Source organism: Adiantum capillus-veneris, chromosome 9 (genome assembly GCF_014529385.1).
Source record: "Adiantum capillus-veneris isolate H3 chromosome 9, ASM1452938v2, whole genome shotgun sequence".
NCBI lineage: Eukaryota > Viridiplantae > Streptophyta > Polypodiopsida > Polypodiales > Pteridaceae > Adiantum > Adiantum capillus-veneris.
In genome coordinates, this window is record NC_140939.1 from 93,899,251 (window position 1) to 93,922,390 (window position 23,140).

Genomic DNA, 23,140 nt, shown 5'->3' on the forward strand with positions numbered 1-23,140 from the left:
AGACTCCATATATTTTCACAGCCTAGTCAACTGTCTTAAATCAAATACACCCTAGAGGCGGGCATACAAAAATAGTCTCCTACTGTAGGTTTTTATGTTCATGTATATATTTTAGCATCTCCCACTCCATGCACTTTTGTGCTTATGTGCACCAGCTAAATAGAAAATGCATTGCATCTATCTGTTCACAATGGCAACACACGCGCGCACACACACAGACAGATAGATAGAGAGAGAGAGAGAGATGAGAACCTTAGAAATTCCAGGCACAAATATAGCTTTATCATCTCTCCAACGTGCTACGTACTGTGCATAATAGTGTCTGTATTATAAGAGACGAACTCTGAGAAACAAAAGAAATGCACACTAAGAGTCTAAGGCATAGAAATATATGTACCAAGAAATAACAGGAAAATATTCATATTTCCATCCTTCTTTGAAGACCCACAAGAACTTGAAAGTATAACGGCCACCACAATAAAAAACCACATGCAGGCCTCTATTATCACCTGTGTAGATGATGTCGGCCTACAACAATGAAACATCTCTCATGTAAATGCTACCAATGATCAAAATGAGAAAACCCATCACCCGAGAAAATAAAATTGAGCTAACAACAAGTCAGGCAACATGAGATAGAAATTCATGCCTGATTCATCACATATCTTATCGAAACACTTCATTACAAACCACCATCCTTGTATACAATAGTAAATGCATTCTCCTGACTCCATGAGTTGTTCAGCTTCTGCATCCTAACATCTAGGTTGCGGTTTCACGCCCATCAGGCTCACCTCATTGTGGACACCCATGTAGCATTCGCCTTATGGTGCTCTCGTTGTGTGATGTGTGTGTTCTTTTGTTACATCCCAAATCTATTGAAGCTAGATTAAATTGGTCCATGTATAGGTGCATCTGCACGGCCAGGATAGAACCCCTGCCACTCGTGAGCACTTTTGGCGCTTATGGATGACAACTATCAGCGCGAAGGAACCCTTTTTCCAAACGAGGCAAGGGATTTCAGCTTAATTTCTAACTCTGCCAATTTTGGTAGAGTTCAGTCTTGCAATCTTCGTTTGTTGAGGATTGCAGGCTGGGATTCCACCCCCTCCCGTGCGGATTTACTATATGACATTCATTTTTAGCTGCCTAGAGTTGATGCTCTTCACAATGGCAATTTCATTCATATCTAAGTCTAATAATTGATGGACGACCATATCCAAAAATATAAGCACATGCTCCCACTTCCAGTTAGGGATAACCTATGGCTATCCTTTGGTGTGCGTCATAATGCTAAAAGTAGCTTTTCTCTCATCATGAATGGTTGTCAACACTAGCTTGCTAGATGCACAACACATCTCCGCATGGGCAGTCATGGCAAGGCTTGGGATGCCCGATCAAAGCATCATTGTAGCCAAGACACGGTGGCCCTTTCATGGTGATGGAAACCTCTCTTTCTTTTCTTTATCCAATGGCCTTTACGTAGTCTGACTAGAACCTAATTGGAATACCAATTCCATGCATTATATTACCTGATGTTTTAGAATCACCATTGATGCTTCACGGTACAAGTTTGGTACAATTGTACATCATGGAGACCCTTTCAAGACCTCAAGTAGGAGATCTGTGTCACCAACATCTAATCATATCCAATGGCAATGGAGCTAAATCCTTAAGTCCCTCGTAGTTGTAATCTGGAACATCTAGCATAACTCGAGGACTCCATGCTGAAAACCTACAAAACTCATCCACAACAATTTGAAAATCTTTTGAATATTGGTCTCCGTCAACAGTCAGTTCTGTACTTTTTTGAATTCGATTGAAACCTGCAAAAATCAGCATACATTATGAGTTTTGAATCGAGGACTGCTGGTAATCCCCGATCATTTGCGTGCTCTTTTGCAATGCAATAGAACAACAATGACTTTGCTTGCTCTTTCTTAAGTTGTGGGGGTATATTTTCTACGGCACCCTAGGAACAAAAAAGAGTTAGGGTAAAGAAAGGCATATGAGGTATTTGATGAATAGATTTTTAAGAAGTATGTTACATTACCTCGTGAACATGTTTGTAATTGGCCGTCTCCCTTGATGCCAGCTTTGCTATGTATTCATTGAATGTATGACCTTATCATCCTTGCCTTCTCAGTGATGCCGCATTGCTTTTACTGAAAACATGTCATTAAGTAACAAGAATAAAAAATCCTTCTCAAGTGACTACAACATCCAACAATTTTACACAAATATCTAAATTCAATATATTTTATTTTAAGGCTTACCTCAAAGCTCCTCCTAGCACGTTTTGTTGTGTGTATTTGTTGCCCTGACAAGTTGCAAGCCCCATAAATTACCGATAAGAACATACATGTAATATCTTTCTATATTATCACATAAAAAAGACTCGAGGAACCATAAATATTCCTCACCTTGATACAGCAGATGCACCCTCTATGCTTTGTAGCTTTGAACGATACAACAAGAATACAATGGTGAGTAGAACTATAGAATGTAAGAAGATGACAATGAAAAAATACGAAGAAGACAAGTCTCGTACCTCAAGGCCTGTTTGGAGGATTTTACTGAATAATTCAATCAAAACCCTTCTCACAACATGATTTGAGACCAAAACCTGAAAGAAAAGAGTCAATGTATCATAAATATTTCATCCCATCAATGGTGTTTTGGGTTGTTTCCTTTTCTTCCTACTTGAAGCTGAAGCTTAATATTTGTGTAAGGGTGTTATCTTAGATTGCTTTATGAAAGCTTTGACTAAGATCTCAAATTAAATCAAATTCTCCACCTTTAGGAATCAAAACCAAGACAAGGCCTTGTCTTCTAAAGTTAGACGGAATCCCTGGATCATAGTGTTCATGTTACTTACCCTTTCTACAACACATGTCTAGATGTAGCGACGCGATCGTATCTCTCGATCCATCAAACTTCTTACGAAGTTTTAAGAGTTGGAAAGGTCTCATAGTCTTTGTGTCTAGTCTCACTCCGGAGCACTGTGCAGCTCTTGGAAAAAACAAATGCCTTAAAACAACCACAAGTCTTCTTTTGGGCTACTAGCCTTTCTACAATAGCTCGGCTTGAGCAGTGAGTGATTGTTGATTTTTCTTGGGTTGATCTCTCCCCTGTACATTTTTGTATAACCTATCTATTGGCTTAGAACATCTTACTTGAGTACATCAGGTGAAACTCATTTCTAAACTATATTTGACAAAATTACCAAGCCTCGAGGGTGAGAACACTATCCAAAACTTGCTTTTAATATCACTAGCAATATTTTTGTACTATCTCTTGCTTTTATTACCACTAGCATTATTTTGTACACACTCTTAAAGAGAGTCTCTCATCGTGAGCGTGATCCGATTTTTCTACAAGTTGTCGCCCTGCCTACTCCTTGAATACTCTCTCCCTGGTCCCCCCCTCTTCCATCTTCCCTCTTCTCTCTTCTCTCTCCCACCTACGCCATCGCGGTGTAACTACATACTACACATTGACCTGCAATTTCGGACTCCTAGTTGATCTTGTGTACAAAGCCTTGGGCATATTTCTTGCGTGAAACATGTCGGATGGGCTTCCATTTACTCCTATTCATTGAGGTCAGGGTTGAATCTCCCCCTCACTTAGCCTTGGAACTATTTCCTTCTTGCATTCGGTGATAAAGTAGTCGTGGGGTGTTTACTGTCTGGCTTTCTGCAATATGGAAATCACTTAGCCTTGTGTTGGTATGTGATGAAATTGCTTATGTTTTTGCTGATCATTCTGATTTGTGGAGATTGGTTATTGTTGAGTTTCAAATTGCTACATGGAATCATAACACAGGCTTTCTTGAAGTCCACAAAGCAACAATACAGTCACTTGCCTTTCAACCTACTTTCCTCAAAGAGAACACAAAGAGTGACAAGATGATTAATGGTGCTCTGACCTCGACAAAACCCCGCTTATCCTTAGCACGCTTGCCATTCTCTTCAGTCCAATCACTCAATTTTATCTTCATTATGCACCATAACATCTTTGCCATAAGAGACCCAATCTTTATAGTCCGTTAGTTATTTACATTCTTTATAACCCCTCCTTTATGCAAAGGCTTGACCCATTTAGTTTTGCAATCACGAGGCATACCATGTTGAAGTGCAAAGTTGAAATATCACACATACATTCAAGTGTAAGATCTTTGGTCCATTTAATCATTTTTAGCTTGATACCTTGAAGATCTCTTGCTTTGCGAATGGCTAACTTTTCAAGCCCGCCACATACATCCTCAATAGTAAAAAAGGAGTGCATACATAGGAGTGAACCATAAAATGGCATCTTTCCTACATTTGTTTGCTTATATACTTGCCTACACTATGTGTACATATCCATGAGACTTAAGTTACCAAAACTCTCTTCTCCAAAATATTCCACATGCTAGTGCCTCCCCAGCATAAGAGGAGTTCAAAGGAAAGGGAGAGTCCGAGGTAAGTTGAAGGTCCATATCAAGTGAGTAATCAAGGCCGGTCAAAGGGGAGGAGTAATGTGTAGCTAAGAGAGAGAGAGTGAGAGAGAGAGAGAGTTAGAGAAATCAGAAGATTTTCGACGTGGCGGCCATGCAAATATGCCTAAAATGAGAAGGCCAAATGGGTGCAATGCACAAAAATACTAAAAGAGGAGCTCAAAGTGAATGGCACGGCAAGAGGACGCCTTTTTTTTTCTTTTTTTCAAATTCTCACCTCCTATAAGAGGAGTTTTTTATGAGTTGAAAGGGTTCTTTTCTCTTGGAAGTTTTGGGAGAAAGTTTATTAGGGAAGAGAGCTTTTGGCACGAACCGGCTGAAACCATAATGATGTTGGGGTTGTTTTCTTCGAGCTTGTTCTTGGGAGTCGTGGGGTAAAGGATAAAAGAAGGTTGGAAAGATCATTGAGGGCACGAAAAGACTCGAAGGTGGTTGAAGGGTTGAGGGCGTACCGATGCGGCGTATGCAACCGGATTGTAAAAAGGGCAATCAAAAAAATGAAGTTGTATCACTTGTCAATCGAATACATCTCTTGAGTCTCAAATCTATGTTTCTTATCACCGTATCAATTAATAATGTTCTTATTTACAGTCCTCTCTCTCAAACTCTCTTTAATTATTAGTATCACATGTATTAAACCCTATTTAAGTCTCGTTTATCCGCACTCGTTTATCTGAGTTTGAGTGTCTACCAAGATCTTGTCTACAACAAGAGGCCCGGTGCTTTCCTGGTCAACCCTGAAGAACCGCGCACTTCGACAACGCAAAAAAAGCTAGCTGAGCCGCATGAAACGCACACAAATGCTACATAACCTGATGCATTCCTAAACCCCCTCACATAGCAGCTCGCCCTCAGTATTGGTTGTTAGCTCCCACACATAGCAAAAGTTGACCGAGCTGGAGAGAGAGAGAGAGAGAGAGAGAGAGAGAGAGAGAGAGAGAGATAACCTGATGAATGGAAAGGAGCACCTAGCGATATTCCTCAGGGTAGGGTCGACAATACCTTCAAACCATTCAAACCAAAAGTCATAACATTAGCTCTGTGTGGCAACATAGAGAGGGAGCCAAACCGTATATGAGCTGCGTAGCATGCAAGGTGAGTTGAAGGGTCACCACCAACGTTTATCTACTAACATAATATGGCGCTTGGGAGAGCCTTTCCACGTGTCTACAACTGCGAGCTGAAGGCTAGAGACAAAGAAAAAAAGAGCTGGCAGCTTGGCTGAAGAAAAAGCACATGTGTTGCACATTAATGACACCTACAAAGGATTATTTTCCAGTTTGGTGGCGGCTTGCCAAGCTTTCAAGCTCATTAACATGCGTGGTGACAGTCAAATTCCTTGCTTCTTCATCTCCTCTGCTCCGTGAAGTACACCTACGCACAGAGAGAGAAAGAGTCGAACGCAGACGTCGAAGCTTCAGAACAAGTGCTTGCTCCTTAGGTACTGTTGCATGTGTGTGTCGAACAGGCTTTCAAGCTCATTAACATGCGTGGTGACAGCCAAATTCCTTGCTTCTTCACCTCCTCTGCTCCGTGAAGTACACCTACGCAGAGAGAGAGAGAGAGAGAGAGAGAGAGAGAGAGTCAAACGCAGACGTCGAAGCTTCAAAACAAGTGCTTGCTCCTTAGGTACTGTTGCATGTGTGTGTGTCGAGCAGACTGCATGCACTTACAGGCAAGGGCTCATGAGTCGTATCCTCTTCCTTCTCTGTTATACTTGCATTGTGTGCACACGTACTGCATACATTTGGAGTTTGTCTACTAATTATGCGACCTCTGAGCCGACCTTCTTTGTCTCCATAGTTTGAAACATTCAAATATGGAGTGTTGTCTGTAAATGCTACTCAGCAAGCTCTGTCTATCTCTTCGTCTCTAAGCCGACCTTCTCTCTCCAACCTACGGCAAATGCAGTTGTGATGGCGTTGACCCAGGCTACACCCTAATCGCCCTCTAGCTACGGTATGGCTACAGCATGGTTGCTCCCTTAAGCTACTACATCACCTACTACACCTGCAACCCATAATATGATTGAGTGCAAGCTGATAAGGTGCGCAAGAGTGTGAGTGGAGGTACATGACAACACCATGAGCAGCAGATCCAGTGGCCTAAGTACGTAAGCTTGCTGAGGTGTCTTGTAGAGCCACATGAGCACCTTAGCAAGGGGAGCAAGCGTCTCTCTCTCTCTCTCTCTCTCTCTCTCTCTCTCTCTCTCTCTCTCTCTCTCTCTCTCTCTCTCTCTCTCTCTCTCTCTCTCTTTAAAGGCTTTTCACTATAACTGCTTTTCAGGCCAAGGGCCTTTAAATATGAAGTTACGGCTCATTCTTTGGCATGCTTCTTGGAGAAGGTGCAGAGTCTGGAGTACCGGCTTGTACTGTGTTGATGCAATATAAAGAAATACCGAAAGGGGCGCCAAGGTTTGGAGCCAATACTCTCTGGGGTGGAATTCCGTCACTCCGTGTCACTTCTTTCAGTTCAGTTGTTATTGAAAAGCTAAAAGTCTATTCAGTCTGTTCTTTTCTATTGGCAAGTGGTGCCCGTCTTGTGCCAGTGGTATCAAAGCATCAGGCGTTTGCTTTTCTGAAAGCATACCGGTCCCACAAAAGAGCAGACAGAGCAAACCAGAGACTTCTGGAATTTATTTGAGGTATCTTCGTGTCCCAACCCCGGACTTATTAGACACTCCCACCCTGACTTCATCGTGCATCGAGTGCGCTCCTGTCTTCACTACTCATGTCTTACAGGGCATAAGCCAAAAAGCTCACTTGCAAGAGTAGGATTTAAGATTTGTTTTGAGTCACTATTTTTCTCAAAAGCAGTGCCATGCAGATGTTGATGTCTATAGCTACCAAGCTGCACACTTCCAAGGACTTGGTAAGCTTTCAAGAAAAATTTTGCCCAAAGTTATATGGTTTTTGACATCTTCCTTCGGAGTGCAACTTCTGGCAAAGTGGGGTATCTTGAAATGCTTGCCATGGAAACCCTAGCAGATTATAACTTGAAATTTCTCGACATCTCTCAGTAGATGTCTCTTCACGAGCAGATGACCTTGGAGGTCCAATGCGATTGCTATCTTGGGACTACCATCGCCGCCAAAGAAACATTGGTTGTCCAAGAGCTGATGGACGATGTAGTGCTCGGCTACGACCTTATGGAATGAATCTAACCCTAATGTTTTGGTGCAGGTTTTAGGATGGAAATTCAGTCGAATTTTCGTGCTCGACTAATAATGAGATTGCTTTTTAAGTTTGAAATCTGTTTGAGAACTTGTTTGGTGATCCTGTTGGAGTTTGTTTAAAATGGATGGTATCTGTTTTGAACCTGTTTTGGTGCCGATTTCAAATGTTTGACTCTGGTTTTAATATTGGTTTCATTGATTGGTGATTTTACTCCTGGGTGGAGGGTGAGAAATAATGTTTGAGAATGCTTGTTCATACTCATGGCCCGGACCCTTGTGGTTATTTGTGGGGGGAATATTGAATGATTGAAAAGTGTTGTTTTTACTCATGGCCCGGGTCCTTGTGGTTATTTACGGGGTGAGTATTAAGAAGTATGAGTAGTGGTTACTCTCAGCACCTCCAAACAACGAGGTTGCGGTCTAGGGGGCGTTTGGTTGTAAAAAGCCTCTATATCTCCCGACCCGTACCTTTTTAGGTTATGCGGGAGGAGTGATGAGAGAGTCGTTGAATATCTCCCGGCCCGGACCTTGTTAGGTTATGCACAAAGGAGTGTTCATCGACGGATTTATGTTTCTATGTCTTGTAACATGCATATGTGAGCATTTGTGTTACATTGTGATGTACCAACCACTGAATATTCCTAATTGGATGAGATTGCCTGGGTATGTAATTTTAGTGCATTGAGACATCCGTGGAAGATCAGTGTGGTCTGGGTGTGATGGCTAATTTTACTACGCCGGAATATCAAGAGTTCCGATCTAGACGAAAGGAAAAGCCAACTCCTTGATTAAAAGAGCCGAAAGGAGAAGCTAACTCCTTAACAAAAAGAGAAAATTGATTGTCCCTCAGAATGTCACTCGAAATTTTTTGAGCTAACTTGAGTTGTTTTGCAAATCTGTTGTAATTGCGGACGATTACTCTCTTTCAAGAAGGGGAGATGTCACAAACTGTTGATGTGTCAAAGCCTTGAAAAATAGAAGAAACTTGGAGATCCTAGTCGAGGGGCCTAAACCCTAAGAAGAACAAGTAACAGAAGAAGAAGTTTTACCAACTTATGGAGACCCCGTCCGATGGGGCCCCAGTGACATAAAAGGCATCAAAAGAAAGCAAGACCAACACAAAGAATTGTGCTGACATGATGACGTGGCAGACTGTACGGATTTTTGCGTTTTGCGTTGACAGTTGTGCGGATTTTTGTGATTTACGTTGGCAGCTTTTTAGCATTTCTTTTGGACCATAAGATTTTGAGTTTGAAGTCTTTTCATGTAAACTAATTTTCATAGGCCAAGGGCCTTTAAATATGTGCTAAGGGCTCATTCTTTGGCATGCTTCTTGGAGAAGGTGCAGAGTGTGGAGTACCGGCTTGTACTGAGTTGACGCAATATAAAGAAATACCGAAAGGGGCACCAAGGTTTGGGGCCAATACTCTCTAGGGTGGAATCCCGCCACTCCGTGTCGCATGTCATCTCTCTCTCTCTCTCTCTCTCTCTCTCTCTCTCTCTCTCTCTCTCTCTGTGTTCAATTGTTATTGAAGTTCTAAAAGTCTACTCAGTCTGTTCTTTTCTATTGGTACATGGTGCCCGTCTTGTGACAAAAATTCCCCTATTTGATGCCAACCTTCTTGAGAGGGCCTTTTCTGAAGATGAATCATTTTCTTGCGTTGCAAGCTCTTGGCAAGGAGAAGTCCCCTAGCTGGGATGGTCTAACCATTGAATTCTTCAGGGAGTTCTTGGATGACCTCAAGGTCTCGGTCACGTACATGGCTAGCCAAGCTTTTGTCAAGGGGTCTCTAAAACCTAGCGTGAGAAGAGGGCTTATCAAGCCCATCCCGAATCAGGTTTGTTGATCGCATCTTAAGCATTGGCGTCCCATAACTATGATGTTTGTGGCATACAAAATCATTTCCAAACCAGTCGCTCTTAGAACTAGCCCCGTCCTAGCCAGAGTCATCTCCCCTCATCAGCACGAGTTTATCAAAGGATGTTTAATATATGACAATATCTTGACAACAATGTTTGGCAGTGAGTACATAGCCTTCACGAAGCAGGAGTGAATTTTGATGTAGCTTAGCCTAGACAAGGCATATGATAGGATTATGTAGTCCTTCATTGAAGATGCCAAGAAATCATTGGGCTTGGGCCTCGCCTTTTTTGACTTATACACACTCTGGGTGCTGGCAGTCAGTCTGCGCTCTTACTCAATGATAGAAGTGTGGGCTCCTTTGAATCCAAAAGACCTATCAAGCAAGGATGTCCCCTGGCCCCTCTTCTCTTTTCCATTGGGTCACATCCCTTTATAACGATGCTCAAAGATGTTGCTGCGCGTGGGAAAATTCAAGGTCTAACTTTACCTAGTGACGACCAGCTCTTGACCAAGAGGTTTGCAGATGACTCCCTCCTCTTTTTGAAAGCCTGTCCTCAGGTGCTCAGGAGGGCCCTTCAGATGGTACAAACATTTTTTGTGGCTTTGGGGTCAAAGTGTAGTATTGAGAAGTCTCAACTGATCTTCCTAACATAAAACAACTAGTTTGACCCATTGATTTGGTCAAGGGATACTAAGTCTAAAGGAAGGATCTTTCGACATCTGGGCGCCCCCTTGGGGGTGGACGTTACGCACACGCAAAGGTTCCACTGGGTCCTGGACAAGATCCAAAGAAAAATGAGAAGGTGGGAGTATGTGTTGTTTCCCTTCCAGAGTCGGGTCAGAGTGATCAACTTGTTTCTGCTTCCCTATATTCTTGTCACCAGCAAACAATGAACAGAAGCTCAATGGGTTGAGGTTACAAAGAAAATTTGTGATCTAGAGTGGCCTCAGTTTATTTGTGGAAGGTCCTGTGGGGGGGTTTGCCAACAGGTATCAAGATTTAGTCACGTGTTATCGGGTCCGATACGTGTTCAGGTTGCAGATTGGCTAGCAAAGACCTTGCCAACCTTTTCATGGAACGGCCGACGATTAGAGGCCTAGCAGGAAACGTGTACAAGTGGATACAAAGAACATGGAAGTTAGATTTTTTCAAGAAGGATCTTTGCCTTGGTGGTAACCATTTTGAAGTTCTGCACTTCTAATCTGCACTCAAATTGTCAGATATTTTTTCTTCAGGAATATCTAGAAGTCTAGGAGCTATCGTGTATTTGATAACGACCTCTTTGTGGCTAGATTCTCAGAGGTTGTACAAGAAAGTAAGAAGATTATAAATATAGTAGGTAAAAGGCATAACGCGGAGGATTGGCTTAGGGTGACCCTTGCCATCTGGTCAAGCCTTATTGTAAAAAGGATTGGGCTGTTGGAAATAGTGCATTGCTAGCTACTTGTAACCTTCTGTCCCTTAGGGCTCGGCATGAGCTTGAGGCAGATTTGTATATTTCATGGTGACTTTTTTTCTTGTGTGTAAAACTCACAATTGTGAGTGATTGTATTATAAATTCACCAACAGATATACAAATCAGTCTCAAGCTCAGGCCAAGCCTTGAGGGATAGAGGGTTACAACCAAACTCAGTTACTAGTACCTAGTGGCTTACTATTGCACAGGGCTCGACCGGATGGAGAGGGTTTCCTTAAGCCAATCATCTGAGCTATGCTTATGAATTAACATTTGGTAAATGCCCTTGGCATGGGATTTAGAGACTTGGCTACTCATGGGCCATTTCCAAGCTTTCCTCTCAAACGTAGATTCACAGGTCGGCATTAGAACATGGTCTTGGCCTTCTATAACCTTGTTGGCAAGTAGCTTCTCAGTGCCACTGAGTTGAAACTGGTCTTAAGCTAGCGCACCCTGAGGCTAAAAGTTTGTTGTGCACCTCGATCACTTTCCACTGACCATCTTCAGAGCAAAGTTTTGCCTTGTCAATCATATCCTTGGTCATGATAGCCCAAGATTGGTCTTGATTTGTGATTGATACCACAAACTTGGTAGATAGGGCCTCAATATGAACAATTGGGTTGAGAATTCCAAGGCCACCTTGGACCAACGTTCGAGCGATACCTTCCCACTTTTCCCATTTCCACAGCGCAGAGGCTTTAGTGTTGTTCCTCCATAAGAATCTTTTAACTGGTTTAAAAACTCCTTCCACTTACATTTGGCTATTTGAAGAGCGAGCTGGTGAAGGCAATATAGGGAAGCATAAAAGAATTGATCACTCTGACCCGATTTTGGAAGGAAACCAAGACATACTCCCACCTTCTCACTTTCCTTTTAATCTTCTCAAGGACCCATTGGAACCTTTGCTTATGAGTAACGTTCGGCCCAACGGGGATCCCCACATGCCTAAAAATCCTGCCTTTAGACACAATCTCCCCAGACCAGATCAATGGGTCGAATGAGTCATTTTCTGTCAAGGAGATTAGTCTAGACTTCTTAATACTACACCTCGACCCTGAAGCAACAGTAAATGTCTTCACAATCTCAAAAGCCTTGCTGAGCACTTGAGGGAAGGCTTTCAACAAGAGGAGGGAGTCATCAGTAAACATCCTGGCCAGAAGCTGGTTGTTCCCATGAAAAGTTAACCCTTGTATTTCCCCCCACTCAGCAACAGCTTCAAGCATTGTCATTAGAGGATGTGACCTGTTAGCAAAGAGAAGAGACTCCTTCCAAGGGGCATCCTTGCTTGATCGATCTTTTGGTTTCAAAGGAGCCCACAATTCTAAAATTGAATAAGAGCCTGATAAGCTACCCTCACCCAGAGTGTGTATAAGCTGACAAAGGCGCGGCCCAAAGACCAGTGATTTCATGATATCTTGAATGAAGGACCACACAATCCTATCATAAGCCTTATCAAGATCTATCTACAAGAGAATGCACTCTTGCTTTGTGAAGGCCGCGTCTCAATGCCAACCATTGTTGTCAAGATGTTGTCATATATTGACCTTTCTTTTATAAACCTGTGCTGATCAAGGGAGATGACTCTGTCAAGAAGGGAGGCCATTCAAAGAGCGACCGTCTCGGCAATGATCTTGTATACCACCGACATCATAGTTATAGGACACCAATGCTTAAGCTACCAGCACCTGTTTCGAGATAGACTTGATAAGCCCTCTTTTCACATTGTTATCCAAGGACCCCTTGACTAAAGCCTGGTTAGCCATGCACGTGATCGGAACCTTGAGGTCCTCCCAAAACTCCATGAAGAACTCAGTGGTCAGACCATCCCAACCAAGGGATTTCTTCGTGAACTTTTAATACAATCACTCACAATTGTAAATTTTTTTGCAAAAAAAAAAAAAAAAAAACTAGTCTTGCTTAGTGGGCGTTGCTATAGAACCTAACATATACATAGATTAAGATCAAGCATCTAGCACTGAAGTAAATGAATTACGAAGCCAATTTATGAATATTAAAAAAGAATCACATATATAATGATCAATTAGCTCTATAGCTGTCTATAAAATGGTCAAATTTCACGACATTGATCAAATTTAAAAAATGAATGCATGTGTATTTATTTTTCAAATCAAGCATAGTCAATTTTCTAAGATCGAGCATATACTACTGAGGAAAATATGTAGTTAAACTAAACTTAAGAAAGCATTGACAAACTCAAAAAATATAGAAAGCATCGAGAGACTACTGACCTGGCAATCGTGTACCAATGTCATCCAATTATGCAAGCCGGAGGTCAATGTTTGAATCAAGCTATATAAAAGCAACGTGAATAGTTAAACATCTCATCTCGAAGTTAGGCGCAAAGTGAAAAAGCTAAATATGCAGTGCACATCATGCAAAAGTGTCATACAAAAGTATGGTGGAGAGTTTGCACTGTGGTCCCTCCAAAATTATAAGAAACAGAATCAGTGCCTTGCGTCCTAGCATTTGTGTGTTGCGCCAAGCAAACGTATAGCTATAGGGAATTGGATACAGATTATGGACCTTGCAATGTTGTCGAGCTGGAGTCGTGTTTGTGTAGTCAAAACTTTTGTGAATATATGTCCTCTCTGTCAGACACAAAACATCAGTCAAATAAGAAAACAAAAAATACAAGGTATTGATTAAGCTTAAAGAGAAGCAAAGGTAACTTTATATTGTATGTTGTGGCATGGATGCAGGGTTGAAACAATAGCCCGAATATGTTTGGCACAGCTGGTGAGTATCTTCCATATCGCCTGCAGCCTCCTCCACAGAGAGAGAGAGAGAGAGACGCAACTACTCCAGTTTGCAACTCAGAAACACAAATCTAAAGCACACCGCTATTGTGCACTAGACTCAATTTGATCCAGCCTCCTCGTAGCCCATAACCATGCAAAGATAGGGTTCAATTGAGCCTTTGCTCCACAATTGAAGTTTGTAAGTCGCCATGAAAACTTCTGAGAAGACGCAATGAGACCCTGCGAAAGGGGAAAGACAGGAGTATTTCCTTTTTCATCGACTGCAGGGCTGATGGTAGAGCTTTTTTAAAGTTGGGGCAGCGTTGTAAGGATGGTGCTCTACACCATTGGATTGACTTTTTTATTGGATTGAGACACTTGGCTCAATCTTCTGCGCAAGGACAACTCTACTACTACATGGCTCCTAACCGCGTACCTGAGAGGTGCTCAATTCACTCCAAGAGACCTCCTCAAGCAGTGTACCACATTTAGCATACATATCGACCAAGACATTGCGAATCACATAAGTTTTTTGCAATAGCAGTGCATTCCAAGAGACATTGTTCCAAAAAAAAAACTCCTCAAGCACTATTTGTGCTTTCTCTAGTGCACCACATTTGGCATACACATCAACCAAGGCACTGTTGAGCAGGACATCTCTTTTCAATAGCCTCAACTAAAAATATCATCGTCGTGAAATTTTGTGTCCATATCAGCATCTTGCATGGAGCCATGATGCACATGGCTTTAAGATGCACGCGTAGGTGATTGTGTCTGGGGAAGGCCCTCGCTACGCATGTGCTAAAGACAGTCCATAGCTTCCTAGCCCTATCTCGGTTGGGCATATCCTGCAACCAATGCGTTCAAGACGACATCCCGCACAGTAAGCTCGTCAAAGACTTGTTGCACAGGTGAACGCATTTGGAGAGCTGCCCTCTCTTTGCATAACTGCAGAACGCATGGCAAAGACAATGGACTTCTACTAAACATTTGTATAGCTAGAGCCTACCAGTAGTTTGAGACTTGCTGCAATTGGGCAACAGTTGGATAATACCTAGGTTTGCAAATTGCTAGTTTTCTTTGTTGACATACTTTATAGCCAAACATATTGCATTTTAAAAATGGAATTGGTTTTGTAGATCGCATTGGTTAATCTTTAGGGATCTATCTAATGCTTTAGCATCTTTTGTTTAAGTAGAAGGAAGATGATAACTCACATTCTTATCAAAAGAACTTGCCCCTTTGCATTTCGGTGGGGATCTGAAAGCCACCGGCGAGTATGCTTGTTGTCAAGCAAGCTAGTTGTGACATGAGATTAAGTGGCTCAGCTCCCATTAAGTGGCTCAGCTCCAGGCACCATCAGCTCCTTCGAGCTATAGACAGTGTTGATGGTATCAGTCGACAAGGCAAAGTCCAGTAAAGAAATCAACCTCATCTACGAGATGGGAAGAACAACTAATGGCATACACGCCGTAATGAGCAGATGAAAACCAAATGACATCATGCATCAACAACTTGACTCCTTGAGTACCATTCTTGCCCCCTACATTTTATTCTTTTACTTTAGAATACTTTCGAGTGCATTCCACAAGACGACATCCCGCGCAGTAATCTCGTCAAAGACTTGTTGCGCACTGACAGGTATGCATTCTTTTCAAGTAACCCACTATTGGAATATCACATGAATCCTACTGCCTTGGTACAAAACCTTCTCTTTAGCAGAGTCTTTAAGTGAGCTCACAAAAGAAAGACTCATTTTCTTGCTCTCCATTTTCGCTTGTGTAGCCTTTATTGCTGCTTGCTTGGCGGAGTTGCGAGAGAGAAGTGATGTGTGTGGACCAAGTCATTGCCAAGCACGACAATTTTTGCAACAGCCCTTGGAAGCTGCCCTCTCTTTGTATCTGCTGAAAACAGCCCAAAGCTTCCTGACCCTGCTACTGTTTGGCATATCCCAATCAGAGTATTCCAAGAGACTAGATCATTGCATTGTGAGCTCAATGCCACATGCCTTCAAGATAGAAGCGTAGTTGATTGCATTTGGAGAGCTGCCCTCTCTTTGCATCTGCTGAAAACAGCCCGGAGCTTCCTGCCCTGCCACAGTTGGGCATATCCCACGATCAAGAGACGACATGGAAGAGCCCATATCAGCACCTTGGGTAGAGCCACATGCCTTCAAGATGCATGCATAGGTGATTCATAGCCTAGAGATTTCTTGCCCTGCTCCTGTTGTGCGTATCTTGCAATCAATGCATTCCAAGAGACGCTGCTCCAAACAGTAAGCTCCTCAAGAACTTTTTGTGCTTTCTCAAGTGCACCACATTTGGCATACATGCCAAGGCAGTGCCAAGTATGTAGTTTTTTCCCAATGGTCCCTGACTGTGCCAAGTATGCAGTTTTTTTCCTGACTGTGAATTCTTTTGCCCATATCAGCATCTTGCATAATGTCACATGCCTCCAAGATAGAAGCGTAGGTGATTGCATTTGGAGAGCAGGTGATTCCCTCTCTTTGCATCTGCTGAAAACAGCCTAGAGCTTCTTGGCCTTGCCACTGTTGGGCATATCCCGCGATCAGAGCATTCCGAGAGACAACATGGAAGAGCCCATATCAGCACCTTGGGTAGAGCCACATGCCTTCAAGATGCATGCATAGGTAATTCACAGCCTAGAGCTTTCTAGCCCTGCTCCTGTTGTGAGCAATGCATTCCAACAGACGCCGCTCCAAACAGTAAACTCCTCAAGCACTTTTTTGCGCTTTCTCAAGTGCACCACATTTGGCATACATGTTAAGGTAGTGCCAAGTACGTAGTATTTTCCAACGGTCCTTGACTAACACTATCATTGTGAATTCTTTTGCCCATTCCAACATCTTGCATTATGCCACATGCCTTCAAGATAGAAGCATAGGTGATTGCATTTGGAGAGTTTCCCTTTCTTTGCATATGCTGAAAACAGCCCAGAGCTTCCTGGCTCTACCACTGTTGAGCATATAGAGTATTCCAGGAGAGACATGGAAGCTCGTCAAGCACTTTTTGTGCATTAAGAAGAATTTGGCATACATGTCAACCAAGGCAGTGCCAAGCATGACGTTTTTTGTCAACAGCCCCTAGGAGCTCAATGCCACATGCTTTCAAGATAGAAGCGTAGGTGATTGCAGATGCTCTCTTTGCATCTGCTAATGGCCAAACGGGTTGATCTTGACCATCTCGGACAACTGCCCCTTCCGTCTATGGTGGGCAAAAGGCTCAACGCCATGGCTTCTCCAGAGAAGCGAGCTTCTCCTTGTACAGAGAGCGGCACCCGTGCGAGCGCGCATGAACTTTTTGGTACAACCACGAGAACAGGTTTTTTCTTTCTAGCAGGCTCGCAGGTTTCTGGGCTGAAGAGCGCTGTGTTTACTTGTTCCTGCAAGGCTCCTGGCCATGCGATTCGAGTTGTGGGCAGTGGCTTGGATGTTGCCAAGTGGCCACTCGTGGGCCACAAAACGCTCTTTGGCTCACCAAGTAAAAAGGAGCCCCATGAAACTGGAAAATAAAACTAGATTGCTTCGTTATTTATGTTCCATCGAATTGAGATCGAACAAAATATTGGTAAGAGAGAGAGAGAGAGAGAGAGAGAGAGAGAGATTTCATGAAAGAGTGTTAGGTTTTTTTACCTGAGATTGTTTGGGATACCGATCGTCGTGGTTTAGTCGTGTAGCTCTACATAAATTGGTTACTGATCGTAGTGCTTCAGAGGGATACCTCGCCAAAAACCACAAGGTGTGTTAAGAGTTTTGTCAAGCTCAATGTTCATGATCATACAATGTTATTAATTGCTTGTTGTTCCATTTTTATGTTTTTAAAAAAAGGAAACATGCAAGTCTCGTTGCATGGGGGAGTTTGCACAGTCCTCCCCAATTTTTATAATACGAGGGAACGTGCCATTCCCATGGCAGCGTGCATTTTTCAGTGTGTTCATTAACTACATTCTGAGTGTCAAAATCAGAAAATAATAATGTTTACTCACAGCGCGATTGAATGTCTATCGCCAATGGAGTTGCTTGTATCAACGATGTTGGGCATCTCCTGCACTTAACTCGCTACAAGAGACGACATCCCTGGGAGGATACCCTTCAAGAAGATTTTGTGCTATTGTGAGAACACCACATTTTGTATACATATCGATCAAACCACCACCAAGCATGAAATTGTACTCCCAACAAACGTTGACTAGAGATCATATCGTGAATTCTAATATCTATGGCTGTGTATGTCATTGCATCTGCTGACCCGCATGCCTTCTAGATTCCTGTGTAGGCGTAGTTGATTGTGTCTGGATAGAGACCCTTCTTGCGATCTGTTTTGCACAACCTGTAATCAATCCATTTCAAGAGGCGACATTCCACAAACGAAACTCCTCAAGCACTTTTTCTGCCCATATCAGCCTCTTGCGTGGAGCTACATGCCTTCATGCATGTGTACGGGATTGCATCTGGAGAGAGGCCCTCGCTTCGCATCTGTTGAAAACAAAATAGAGCTTGCTAGCCCTACCCTTGTGGAGCAAATCATGCAATCAGCACATTCTAAGAGTCGACACTCAGGACACGAAGCTCCTCGAGCACTTGCGCAAAGCCACATGCCTTGAATGAATTTGGAGAGATATACTTGCATTGCGTCCGTTGAAAACAACCTCCAGCTTTCCAGTAGCACATTTGGCATACATATCGACCAAGGCATTGCCAAGCACGGAAATCTTTTTCAACAGCCCCTAACTAACAGTTTCGGAGTTAATTTTTAAGCCCATATCAGCATCTTACATATAACCACATGCAGTAAAGATGCCCGCTTATGTGATTGCATCTTGAGAGAGGCCCTCGCTTTACATCCAATGAAGACAGCCAAGAGCTTTCTGGCCTTGCTCTTATTGCGACATCCTGCAATCAATGCTGACATTCCAGATAGGAAGCTCCTAAAGCAATTTTTGTGCTCTCTCAAGCGCACCACATCTGGCATACATATCGACCAAGAGATTGCCCACATAGCTGATAAACGTTAAAAAAGAGGACAGTCACATGGACGCTCGCCATGCTCTCGTTGTGCACATTCTAGAATCATTGCGTTCATTGGAAGTGGTGGCATTCCGGACAGGGAGCTCCTCAAGCACTTAGTGCTTTCTCAAGCGCATCACATTTGACATACATATTGACCAAGGCAATAATAAGCACAACATCTTTTTTCAAGAGTCTTCAACCGATTGTGAAGTTTTCTGCCAACATCAGCATCTTGAGTAGAGGCACATGCCTTCAAGAGGCATGTGTAGGTGATTGCACCCGGAGAGAGGCCCTCGCTTCGCATCTGCTGAAAATAGCCCAGAGCTTTCTAGCCCTGCTCTCGTTGAGTACATCCTGCAAACAATGCAGTCCAAGAGGCGACGTTCTGGATAGGAAGCTTCTCAAGCACTTTTTGTGCTTTCTCAAGTGCACCACATTTGACATACATATCGACCAAGACAGTGCCAAGCATGACTTCTATTTTCAACAGACTCTGATTAGCAATATAACTGTGAATTTATGTGCCCTGCCAGCGCCTTCAAGATGCATGCATAGAGCGACATGCCTTCAGCATCCTGCATAGGTGATTGCATCTGGAGAGAGACCCTCACTTTGCATCTGCTAAGCGGCACACATATCGACAAAGACAAAGCCAAGCACGACTTCTTTTTTCAACAGCCTCTGAATAACAATATAATTGTGAATTTCGGTGCCCATATCAGCACCTTGCGTAGAACCACATGCCTTCAAGATGCATGTGTAGAGACACATGCCTTCACCATGCTGCACAGGTGATTTCAGTTGGAGTAGAGTTTTTTGCCCTGCTGCAATCAGTGCATTCCAAGAGTCCACAATGCTCTGAAGTCACTGCGTGAAAAGCAAGGCATCGATAAAAAAATATGCATGCATAGGTGACTGCATTTGGAGAGATCCCTTCGCTACGCTATGTGTCGCTGCTCTAAAATTACTGCATGAAAGTGAGACGTCGATAAAAAAGATGAGCAAAGGAACGGTCATGTGCCACGTGGGAGGACGACAAGCCAGATTTTTGCAATGCACATCTGGTCATCTTTGCAGGATCAATGACACCAGCCTCCAATAAGTTCTCATACTTGTCAGTCATAGCATTGTAAAGAAGCTTCTCAATAACAACAGCACCTTCAGTCCCTGTATTATCTGCAATCAAAGCAGCGGGAGCTGGTAGAGCCATTTGTACAATATCAGCACCAAGCTTATCTTCAGGATCTACAATTGTGTCCTTGATACCAGGGACCAAGGCAGAAAGGTGAACAAAGGCTGCCCCTCCACCAGGAACAATATATGCCCTCTTCAATTGCAGCAAAAGTAGCATTCTTTGCATCTTCAATTCTGAGTTTCTTATCTTCCAGCTCAGCCTTTGTGGCTGCTCCCACCTTAATGACAGCAACCCCACCAGAGAGCTTTGCTACTCTCTCCGACAACTTTTCTTGGTCATATACAGAGTTGGTTTCTGCAAGTTCTTTCTTGATTTGAGCAATGCGAGCTTGGATTTCATCCTTGGTGGCTGCATTGGTGATAATGGTCGTTGAGTTGTTGGTCATTGTCACCTTCTGGGCAATCCCCAGCTACTCAACAGTAACACTTTCAGGCTTCAAGCCAAGATCACTGGCTATGAACTCAGCACTAGTGACGATGGCAATGTCCTGCAGTAAGGCTTTTCGTCTCTCACCAAATCCTAATGCTTCGAGAGTAGCCACTTTCACGATTCCTCTCATCTTATTCACCACCAGAGTTGCTAAAGCTTCTCTTGATACATCCTCAGCAACAATCACCAAAGGAGCATTCAGCTGTGAAACTTTCTCTAGAACTGATAGAATGTCTTTGATGGTGGCTAATTTCTAATCAGTGACAAGGATTCTTGCATTATCAAATTCCACAATGAGCTTTTCCTGGTTAGTCACGAATTGAGGGAAGATACACCCCCTATCGATCTCCATTCCGAGCTTTTTCCTGGTTAGTCACGAATTGAGGGGAGATATACCCCCTGTCGATCTCCATCCCTTCTTCGACTGTGATTGTCGTCTCAAAGGACGATGCTGATTCAATTGACAACACACCATCTGGACCAACGTTGTCGATGGCATCAGCAATCGTGCTACCTATGGCAACATCATTACCGGAAGAAAAAGTCGCCACAGCTTTGAAAGCATCACGGCCCTTGACAGGTCGAGATTTCTGTCAACGGAGAGAGGGAAAGGGAGAGAGAAGAAGAAGAAGAAGGAGAGTATTTTAACGTTGTAGAGAGACGGATTTTCTGTCATTAAGCATCGTAGGAGATTTCTATCAACGGAGAAAGGGAGAGGGAGAGAGAAGAAGAAGAAGAAGGAGAGTATTTTAACATCGTAGAGAGACGGATTTTCTGCCAACGCAGGAGAGAGAGAGAGAGAGAGAGAGAGAGAGAGAGAGAGAGAGAGAGAGAGAGAACGATTGCAAAAGCTGCTGTTTTTAGTTAGGCCACTTTTTTTTTAGAGCTTTACAGGCCCACGTTTTTAGCTTTTGAGCGAGATTAGCTGGAGCCACGTGGGCTGTTGAGGGGCCAAGGAGAGGAAAATGGACACTACGCTAACGAAGTAAAGACTCCATGCTCATATCTATATCTATACTATAATAATAAAAGGGAGAGGGATTCCGGCCCCCTCCTTTGAACACGTGGCAATTCTTGCTTGCTCCGGCCTCCCTCGATAGTGATCCCTGATTCCCTGCTACTGTGCAGTGCTCACTCTCTCTCTCTCTCTCTCTCTCTCTCTCTCTCTCTCTCTCTCTCTCTCTCTCTCTCTCTCTCTCTCTCTCTCTCTCTCTCTCTCTCTCTCTCTCTCAAACTGAGGTGCACGATAACTGCTCTCTCTTTCTCTTTCTCGCCCTCTCGCCTTCTCCTCGAGCTACAACCAACAGTTTCGCAACCCAAAAACACACTCTCTCTCTCTCTCTCTCTCTCTCTCTCTCTCTCTCTCTCTCTCTCTCTCTCTCCTCTCTCTCTCTCTCTCTCTCTCTCTCTCTCTCTCTCTCTCTCACTTTCTCCTCGATCAACTACAACCAGCAGTGTTCCGCAAGTCGAGCATTGCAACCTTCTCTGGCTTAATACATCCGCCCGGCTTCCTCCACCTTCTGTCTTTCCCTTCAAACAACTTGAGTCTCTGTAGGTTCGATGGAGTAGGGTCTATCTCTTCTCTCCTTGGCAGAAAGCGAGTAGCTCTCTCTCTCTCTCTCTCTCTCTCTCTCTCTCTCTCTCTCTCTCTCTCTCTCTCTCTCTCTCTCTCTCTCTCTCTCTCTCTCTCTCTCTCTCTCTCTCTCTCCTCATGGACAAGGATCAGATGAGTGAGAATCATATCTCTTTCCCTGCTATGCACTCTTCAGTCCCCCTTGGTGACCACCTTTTGCCCATGTCTCTTCACCTCCCATATTCGAGGTGCTCCAGTTGGTTGTTCGCTCTGCGCTCACGTCCCAGAGCATGCGCGTGCGTGCGCGCGCACACACACACACACACACACACACAGAGGGTCACTTGAGAAGATTGGAGGGCCACATCCTACGCTTGCATGGCAGCCAAGAGGAGGAGGAGCCCTCAGCTTGCATGTTATTTTTTAAGGCAATTTATTTTATTGTCTTGTAAAAACGAGAGAGAGAGAGAGAGAGAGAGAGAGAGAGAGAGAGAGAGAGAGAGAGAGAGAGAGAGAGAGAGAGAGAGAGAGAGAGAGAGAGAGAGAGAGAGAGAGAGAGAGAGCAATAGAAGACTAGATTGTTGTTGGATGCTAAATGAGGGCATCACTCTAGCTACAATCACTTCTATTTGATGTGCTCCTCGAAGAGTTGGCCAAAGAGGCTCTAGATTGTTGTTGGATGCTAAACGAGGGCATCACTCTAGCTACAATCACTTCTATTTGATGTGCTCCTCGATGCGCCCTTCCTACTTGCTAGAAAAGATGCAAGCAATCCATCCCCCCCCCCTCGGACACGTGCTCGACACGTGGCAATCCCGGCTTGCTCCAACCTTCCCCGATAGTGATCCCTGATTCCCTACAACAGTGCAATTGTCCGCATTTTGTGAGAGAGAGAGAGAGAGAGGAGACTCTGCAAGAGAGAGAGGCGGGCACTACGCAAACACTTGCCCCCATGTGCTCGCGTTACCTGGTCGGAGTCGTGTAAGCTCAATGTGCCAGCAAACACGTTGCAACGGCCATGTCAGACCCACACATTTTTCCAAGCATACAAATTTCCTTTTTCCTTCAATTTTCCAAGAGGAAATTTTAATAAATTAAGGGCATTTTTTGGGTTTTTACACTTATTTCTCTATTTTGGGGTGGAATTTCTCCCTTGCCCTG

At 43.5% G+C, this 23,140-nt stretch overlaps 1 protein-coding gene and 1 pseudogene across 1 annotated transcript; both read right to left on the reverse strand.

Moving 5' to 3' along the window:
* Positions 1-1,538: 1,538 nt before the first annotated feature.
* On the reverse strand, positions 1,539-18,818 carry LOC147450823 (uncharacterized). The gene is made up of 11 exons (XM_086520533.1): positions 18,747-18,818; positions 18,615-18,665; positions 18,422-18,499; positions 14,971-15,042; positions 13,539-13,603; positions 13,244-13,304; positions 2,552-2,626; positions 2,424-2,458; positions 2,297-2,320; positions 2,054-2,100; positions 1,539-1,826 (listed from the first exon to the last, which is right to left on the reverse strand). The coding sequence occupies exons 1-11, from the start codon at positions 18,816-18,818 to the stop codon at positions 1,630-1,632; spliced, it is 777 nt and encodes a 258-aa protein (XP_086376659.1). The 3' UTR covers positions 1,539-1,629.
* A 928-nt stretch (positions 18,819-19,746) lies between these two features.
* LOC147450824 (ruBisCO large subunit-binding protein subunit alpha pseudogene) lies at positions 19,747-20,758 on the reverse strand (annotated as a pseudogene).
* Positions 20,759-23,140: the final 2,382 nt, after the last annotated feature.